This window comes from Homarus americanus, unplaced genomic scaffold (genome assembly GCF_018991925.1).
Source record: "Homarus americanus isolate GMGI-L3 unplaced genomic scaffold, GMGI_Hamer_2.0 scaffold52512, whole genome shotgun sequence".
Classification (NCBI taxonomy): domain Eukaryota; kingdom Metazoa; phylum Arthropoda; class Malacostraca; order Decapoda; family Nephropidae; genus Homarus; species Homarus americanus.
This window is the reverse complement of record NW_024735442.1, coordinates 10,591,763-10,601,157: the sequence shown is the minus strand read 5'-3', so window position 1 is coordinate 10,601,157 and position 9,395 is coordinate 10,591,763. Positions and strand designations below refer to the sequence as shown.

General features: G+C 39.0%; 1 protein-coding gene across 3 annotated transcripts in view; it reads right to left on the bottom strand.

Moving 5' to 3' along the window:
• Positions 1-4,096: 4,096 nt before the first annotated feature.
• The window catches only part of LOC121871018 (delta and Notch-like epidermal growth factor-related receptor), a 340,989-nt gene continuing 335,690 nt past the window's right edge, over positions 4,097-9,395 (bottom strand). For all 3 annotated transcript variants that reach the window (XM_042373072.1, XM_042373071.1, XM_042373073.1), the window contains one exon: positions 4,097-7,504. In XM_042373072.1, the coding sequence (XP_042229006.1) occupies positions 7,360-7,504 (145 nt within the window). In that variant the 3' untranslated portion in view covers positions 4,097-7,359. The remainder of the gene's footprint in view (positions 7,505-9,395) is intronic.

Below are 9,395 nucleotides of genomic sequence, written 5' to 3'. Positions count from 1 at the left end.
GTGTTCGTGACCACCCTTTCACCAATGCGGGGGCCACGAGTGGCTGCACTTGGAGGTCTCGACTAGGACAGTTAGGCGACGACTCCATGGAATTGGGATCCATCACAGGGTCCCTGCTGTCAAGGAAAGGTTCAAAGAACAACATCGGGTTGGAAGACTTTTTTTTTTTTTACGGGGAATAGTTCACCCGATACAGGTTATCGACCCACAACGGGGCCTAGGGGGCGAAAAAATAAGAATAAAGAGAAAATAAAAATAGAAGAGAAAATGCTATAGCAATCTACACCACGAAGATGCCGGAAAACCAGCTTTTTGAAGTGAGACAGATTGTAAGAGTATGGAAACACAGAAGGCAGAGCATTCCACAGTTTGGCTGTGCGAGGGAAAAAGGATGTACTATAACGTAACGAGTTATTCTAGTGTGACCGACATCCACCGCGGGCAAAACGAGTGTTACGAGCCCACGGCCTTGCCGGAGGTATACAAGATGCCAAATCCACCGAACATTGCCCGTTGAAATACCTGTAAAAGAGAGAGTGGAGCAACATTGCGGCGAAGAGTAGGGGAAGGGAGATTCAACTAAAGGAGGAGAGTTAATAAGACCTTATCTATCAGTTGGGCAGAAGAAGAGCCACCCTTATAAACCAATATATTATATATATATAGGACCCTTATAAACTTGAAGCAACTGCTCAGGAGTGAAGTAGTTACGGCATCTGTACAGCATTCCCAGCTTTCGGGAGGCAGCTTTAGCAATGTTGTGGATGTGTTTCTTCCATGACATATTAGTGGAAATGGTGAGACCTAGCATATCTATTTTAAAATTTGGCAGAATAATTGCGTCCTGAAATGTGACTGGTGGGAGATCACCTAATTTGTTAAGTATAATTGGTAAATTCTGTGTTTTATTACTATTGAATTTAACCAAGTTTTTACCTCCCCATTCGGAGATGCTGCACGGATCCACATTGATAGATGAAATGATATCAGTTCTGAGAAACAGACCTAGTTTGAGAATTAGGGGAAAGGGAAAAATGTGAAGAGTGAGAGTAGAATCATCAGCGTAAGAATGGATAGAATTAGTTGTAGTGTTAAGTAAATCATTAATAAAAAGAAGGAAGAGAGTAGGTGAAAGAACAGAACTCTGTGGGACACCACTATTGGTAGAGAAAGAGCGAGAGATCGATCCCTCGACACAACGGCCGTGGATCGATTCTCAAGGAAGCTAGAAATTAGAGAACAAAGTGGGGGAGAGAAACCATACGCGGAAAAGGGACGTGATTGCTGCCAGTATCATCATTGGGTATGACTTTGCTTGGGAGATTGGTATCACCGCATCCCCTGAGCTACGCTCTTGTGCATTATGCAGAAGTCCCGACAGCCGCACCCTTATCCACTACCTCCTAAAGCCCCGTCCACACGATGGAGCAGTGCCCGGCGGGCACGCGCTAAATGCCCATTATCGGGCAAACCATTGGAGCGCCCGTGCCTTTCATTGAGCGAAATCATGGTCCGCCTGCCTGGTGGTTTGCTGCCGGATATGAAGCGACGACTCTGTATTATGTAACGAGGACATTCGTGTGTTCTTCGTTCCTGCTGCTCTCCTCACTCTAGTCCCATAGCTTCCTGTTTATGCATATCATAATTCTAACATTATTCAATGAAATTTTATGTACTACAAATCTCACCTGCAAGTAATCTTCCTTGAGTACTTCACACATGGCTTGACAAGTTGCAGGTATTATGGGAGACAAACTTTGTTTTGATATCCTCGTTCTATACTGAAGTGACGTGTAGGTGCACCCAGTTGAAAGATATTTGAACGTTGCTTCTAGACGAGCCTCTGCAGATATACTCTCCCTCATATTGGTATCCTGTTTTTTCATATATGGTTTCACTTTCGCTAGAAGTTTGTAAAAGGTGTTGGGGTCCATTCTCATATAATTGGTGAAGTCTTGCTCATGTGCATCTTGCAGTTCACGTAAAATCGTGGCATGACTTCCCAATACTTTTCTTCGACCTAACCACTCTTTGCACCATTCCCTTTTCTGCATTTGGTTCTTCTTTTTGCACATAGCAGCAATTATTATAGTACACAACGCTATGCTCTTCGCTTTAACTGTCCGGCGATTATTCCTGCGACACACCATGGTGATCGTACCGCACCCGCCACTGCCGACCATCTACTAGCTACCAGCGCCCGACTATGACTGCCGCCAACCACCCCCGTGTGTACAACAACACACAGGCTCTGCCCGGTAAACGGGCAAAGCCCGCCGGGCACTGCTAGATCGTGTGGACGGGGCTTAAGATGTCCCCACACACAACGCTTCCGTGACGCCTGCTGGACCACCACTCCACGACCCCCCTGACGGAGACACGATGACCCTCCCCATACTTGCCAGATACTATGTAAATAATATTGATAATGTGTTGAAGGAATATCCTTCCTTCCTTCCTTAGGCTTTAGTAAGCCCCCTTTATAATATCTATAATGTATATACTTGTGACACTTGCCAGATGCTTCTGGTGTTATTGTACAGGGGTACTTAGTGACAGCACTAGGATCCCGCTTTCTCTATCAAGGAATAAACTATTGAAATTGAAATTCAAATTGAAAGGAAAGTTTAGAAATCAGACTTGTGCCATACCCTGTCACATGCTTTGGAGATGTCGAGGGCCACGACGAAGGCTGAAAACCGGGCAGTTCACTGCCTTCAACATAATACATTGGAATAAAGATTTTCAAGACTCAATAAAAAGGTCAATGAGATATGTTCTTGTGACTATGCCTGTCATATTACGCGAGTGTTCCCACACTGCTTGTATAGTGTATTATTTATTGAACGGAAAAAGAAAAATGTTGTAATTAAGATTCTTTACGATAACAGTTGCGTCCCACTATTATTTTTAGGTGTCGGTGTTATAGTCCAGTACACCAATGCTTTCATCTATGCATATTGTTTATATAAATTATCTACACTATCTTTGTAGACTGTATACCTTCACTGCTTATCCATATGCATGTTGAATCAATGTGAACTTGTATGACGATTTTATTGATTCAATATCTTTACTGTATATCTACAAACTCCTAAGAAAAACAATTGGGGTAGAAGTTATCCTTCTATTTCCACTATTATCACTTCATATTGTTAATATAACAATTTTAAGATATCATAAATTAGCCAAGATACTACAGATTATCTACAATATTATTATAAACTAACCAATATATTATAATAAACTAACCAATATATTATAATAAACTAGCCAATATATTATTATAAACTAGCCAATATATTATAATAAACTAGCCAATATATTATAATAAACAAGCAATAAATTGTCATAAACTAACCAGATATAATAAACTCGCCAAGATATTATTATGAACTAGCGAGACGTAGCTTTTAATATAAGCCACTTAATATATTACATCGGCCTTCAGAGAGCACATTTGTATGTGTATCTCCAGCACCAATATGCAGTATAGAAGGCACTCTGTCTTCCCTAGTCAACCAAAGAAATTTTAATTATCAGTATTCGTAATGGAAGTAGTAGTACTAATCGTTATACAGTATTCGTACTAATAGTAGAAATGATTAATATTGCTGTGGTAGTGTTAGTAGTAACCAATAACAGTAATAGTAGTAGTAGTTACCAATAACAGTGATAGCAGTAGTAGTAGTAATTGTGGTGGTGGTGAGGAATAATATTACAGTAGTAAATAGTAGTAAAAATGTAACTGTGGTGCTAATGATAGCAACAGTAGTAAATAAGAATATAACTGTAGTAATTGTTGTAGTACTTGTAGCATTGAAAATATTACTGTGGTAGTAACAGTAGAAGCAGTTAGAAAATAATAGTAGTAGAGGTATTAGTCAAAGCTTATATTGTAATAAAGGTAATACTTGTGTTAGTAAATAAACTATGATGTTGCCACAATGGCAAGTGTAATTGTTACCTGGTCACTCGAAGGTATCTGGCTGACCGAGTCTGTACCAGTATACAGTATACTGTAGGTCGTCTGTGCAGGGCTCAGGCGTTGACTCGTTTGTAAATTTCTTGGGGAATGCCATATTTAAAACACACATTTACAACACCTATAGTAATGAATATTTATTGTGTATTACTTTGAAAAGTATTACATCAGATTATTCAGACACTGTAATTCAATCGTAGGCTTACAAATACTGACATTGTTTCCAAAACAGCATGGAAGCTATACAAAATTCTAGAAATCATGAAACAATCAAATGTATTTTACACGTCCACAGAAATGGACAAAAATGCTATGAAATTTTAACAATGAATGCTGGACATTTATACAACATTATCTTAAGTGCATCAATAAGTTTTCCACTTGCTATTAAGTGGGTATGGAACTGGAAATTTTAAGTAAAGAGGATAATATGAAGTAAAACCTGGCATGAAATTTTAGTATGTGTAAATATTAATAGGTGTATAACGTATGGTAGAGGAGTGTGCATTACGTATAATGTTTTGTCGTGCCTATGGAGAAGTTCAACCATGTTGGCGTTAGGACGCATCAGTTATGGCCACAATGCACGTTCGCTGCTATTTGAACTGTGTAACTTGCTTTCTCACTGTGAAAAGGAGCACTTTATCCTCTGTGAGCTTGATATAAGCTGCCTCTAATCTCAACTCAGTCTACTAATTTCACAAAGCAAAGAGATAGCTACGACCAAAATATCCTCTTCTAAGTTCACCAGAATATATCTTATAATACAACAATGTAATTAAGCATCATGTTGAAGATATAACTAATATATATTTTTGCAGTTTAATTCAACAGCTACATTGCACCTCATTCACCTACAAGCGAACTCCATCGATATAGCGCGGGTGTTATGTTGCTGACGCCACTATCAGTGCCCACAGTCCACGCGACAAGCGCAGCTACAGCGGAGCAACATGGAGCGTGACCAGCCGCCTCCCTCAGCCACCATCACCTCACTAGAGATGCAAACTGGTCCTGCCATTTGCTAATATCTCAAGATCAAGGTCGCAATGATATCTTCAGACAGCAATGAGTCATGAATTTCTTTTTGTGCTTTTGTTGGTATCGAAATGAGTGTTAATTATAATAAATGAATCTCCAGGAAAGCTTTGATGCAGTGTTACGAACATCCTACAGTATGATTCATCTAAATTAAGCAATTTCGTATTGCAGAGCTTCAAATTATGCATCACTATGAGAGCAGTATCGCGCTGGCACTACCAAATTATTGAAGAATCTGCTGTAACCAGAAATGGCATCTACACAACGCCACGATAGAGGGTATTCAAGTTTTTATAACAACAACAACAACAACATCCCTTTCCTGAAAACAATTTCTTCCAAATATTTCCAAAATGGGGGAACCGTGGTGCCGACCTTCCATAAAAGACCTGAACCTTGACCTACCACGTAGGTTCACTGCACAAAAATGCTAATTAGTTCTCGTCGTATTACCGTCTAGAATTGTGATGGTAATATTCAGCGTCGCTAGTTTACAGTCTAAATGGAGTTCTTACATTTACGATTGTGTTTTAAGTGTTATACGTGCTTTAATTATGAAATTAATGGTGCATAAAACAAAATGATTGACTTGGATTAAACACTATTTTAAAGCTACTAAAACCATCTGTGTGTACCAATAGCCTCGTGCTCCGGTCACACCAGACATTAGTGTGTGCTTCACAATTCATTCTATCTGTATCGATGCAAGTTTAAGTAATATTATCTTCAGTACACAATGTAAGGATAAAATAACTAATAGTTAAGCTCTGTACATTTAACTTATTCTATGGAGGACTCTGAACTATAATACAGTGAATACTGTCCTTGAAAGTAGTTGGCGTCCGACTTAATGGAAGGAGAATATTAACCCTTAGAAGTTTTCATTTGGCTTTCATATGACTTCTTTCTGAGCTCATTGATCGACCTTTATTTCATTATCGGGATGTGTAAGCTTTCAGGCAGGTTGGTGAGGAGGACGATTTTTACTAGAATAACAATGTGGTTGAAACACACAGGGACGAGTCACAGGTCTCACTAGTTAGCTTCTCACTCCAAGTTTCGCAAATTATATAAATTAAATACATGGTACTGAAACTCACTGAGCGCGGGATATGATAATGTGTTTGTTAGCTGGTTAATAATTACACACACACACACACACATATATATATATATATATATATATATATATATATATATATATATATATATATATATATATATATATATATATATATATATATATATATATATATATATTGTTGCTTTACAAATAATTAATTAGTTTTAGTTGTATGAAAATATTCCAATAGTGGATTTCGTCTCAATATTATTTTTGTTTCTATTAAGACTTGGTTGTTTGTTTTCATCCTCACAAGATAAAAAGGACAGCAGATAGGCTTATGACAGCGAATATACCCATACAGTATAATAATGATAGTAATTATAGTGGACGTTAGGACTAAGTATAATCCTGCATCTATTTTATTGACTACTATTTCTTCACTTCTCTATTATTGCTGCCCAGTTCTCCGCTTTTTATATTCATTCCTTCATATATCTTTCATTTGTGGATACTCACCCGAGAGGGCCTCACTATTCAATGTAAGAAGTTTGTGATTGCTTTAACTACATGGCACCTGAACTCACGCAAAAATTAGTGGTTTTATTTTTGAAGAGTTAGTTGTGATTCTGAACTTTTAATGAGTGAACATTTTTGGTACCGATAGTGGAATAAATGACTAGGCAAAAACATTAAGTCTATCAAAAGTTTATGGTGTTGTTTGCAGTCAATTTTAACAGATTAAATTACAAAAAGTATGCAAAAATGTAGATGTAAAGTCTCAACACTTGATGGAACTTAAGCAACAGACAACAGTACCTCAATCTTTTTTTACCTGCCATATTCAGCGTGAGGAAGTCATTGTGTGAGACTGATACCACCACTACACTCACTCACCGTTAGGTATTAGTCTGTTGTTCTTATAAGACTCACCTTTCTGTCACCATGAGAAAAGTAATGCTTAAAATGTTTTGATCCTAATAAAAAGTTTTGGGGTTAAGTTTTCCACGAACTTACTATTTCTATTAAGATGCTTAAGAATCTTAAAATACTCATATATATACAGAGAATTAACAAATAAATGCGATTACACTAAGTTGTCTACAAATCAGAATTTTAAGTTTATTTACGTTACACTATAATAAAAGTTATTTAGAATCACTATAGTTATCGGGATGAATAGCGGAGACTTTCTAAATCGAAAAAAAATATTAAGTGTTTCAACATTTGGTGGGTTGAGTTGCCTCAGCGGGAGGGAGAAGGGCCGCCACTACTTAATGAGGGGCAGCTCTTGGTTGTCGCAGACATCCATGTTGTAGTACACGGCGTCCGAGTTGGAGTTGGACGACGTCATAGGCATCGCGGCTCCGTCCGAGTCTGCCTCCAGCCGCAACGACCCCTTTCTGTCACTACGTCTGGCGAAGGCAAGACAGAGTTACTTACATAGGAGGATGAGTTAAAGGGTTATAGTCTGTGGGTCAGGGGCTGATGAGTTAGGGGGTCAGATTAGTGGGTCTGGGGGTCACAGCTAGTGGGTCATGGGGTGATGAGTTGGGGTCACAGTTAGTTGGGTCAGGGGGTCAGTCAGTGGGCCAGGGAGTGATGAATTAGGGGGTCACAGTTAACTGGGTTATGGGGTGATGAGTTAGAGGGTTATGGGGTGATGAGTTAGGGGGTCACAGTTAGTAGGTCATGGGATGATGAGTTAAGGCAGTGGGTCTTACCTTTTTGGAGCTGTTCCCCCGTGGTCAATTTTGAATCCATGGCGCCCCCCACACCTTAATCCCCAAGGAGCAAATATTTTCTAAAGTTTAATTCCACAGCTTCCAATTCCTTTCTAGGTTGGATAAATAAACATACAAGGACATGAAAATACTTTGTGTGAAAACAAAATCACGTTTTTGTAAGAAAAAATCAAACAACACAGAGCATATTACTGTGAGAAAATTTAATACTTTTCTATCAACCATTGTTTCCTAACACATAAAAAATCAGTGAGAATGCTGGCACTGTTTTTTCTCCACAAGCGTTTGAATTCTTGGTGTTGATGCAGATAGTGCACACTGCATGTTATTTTCAACATTCATCCTGTTTTGTCTCTGTCTTCACAGGAACGAGTGTTGAAAAGCCAGCATTACAAAGACATGAGGAAGAAAAGGGGAATGATAGTTTTCAACGCATGCTGACTGAATTTCAAAATAATCTTGGGCTAAAGAATAAAATTTCATCTCCAGGAATTCCTCTTGAATTGTACCAGGCACATCTTCCACATCGATGGCAAATGGATTCCGGATTACTTTCCATTCAAAACTTTTCTCATTAATGTCCGAAAAGTATCGTGTAAGATCTTCCTCCAGAATACCAAGAAGGTTGACAAGGTTGGCTTGGAAACCATCATCCATGTTTTTTCCTTAAGTGCTTCATCAAGCTGTGGGAAGAATGCCACATTCCCACTCTGAACACGACGCCTCCACAAATGAGGTTTGGCGACGAATGCTTGAATAACATCATAGTGTCACATGGTATTCTGGTTCTTGCCTTGGAATTTTCGGTTGAGGAAATTCAAACCCTCAAAAGATACAAACAAGATACGTCAAGGTCATCTGAAAATTGTCAGAACTAAAGACAGTAAGAAGATCCGAGAGCAAATTTCCTTCAGAAAACCAGCGGATGTTCATGTGAAAAAGCAATTCTTGGTGGTCTGCTCCCACGACAGGGCAGAGTTCTGCACACATTCGGGTGTTTAGTGCACTGGCTTTTACAAAGTTAACCACTTTGATAATGGTGGTTTATGAATTTTGGAGTGCTGGAGGGAGTGTTTTAGCTGCCAGTGCCTCACGATGAATGACACTGAGTTCTAACACCCATCAGATTCTTCCGTTTGATTTTGACGACATATCCTGAACGAGAACCAAGCATGGCTGGTACCCCTCTGTGCAAACACCGCCTGATTTTCCCAAAGACAAATCATGTAGTTTAAAAAAAAAAATATTATAAAAAAAAATGGACACTGGCTGACTGCTGCCATAACATCATCAGCCGTTGCAGTTGTTTCCATTGGTCGACAAAACAACATTTCTTCCACTGCTTCACCTGGCGGCTGACTAATTTCCTGACAGGAAATGAGCATGAACCAGTAGCTGAGAACACTATGCCACATCTGTTGTTTCATCACACTGAATGGCAGACATTGATAACAAACCTATCTTTTTGACTACTTGACATTCGTTGATCAACTGGCTACAGACGTGCCACGTTGTATTTTTTGCTTACCTGTTCATATGTCTGGCATTCACTGCGGGAGGC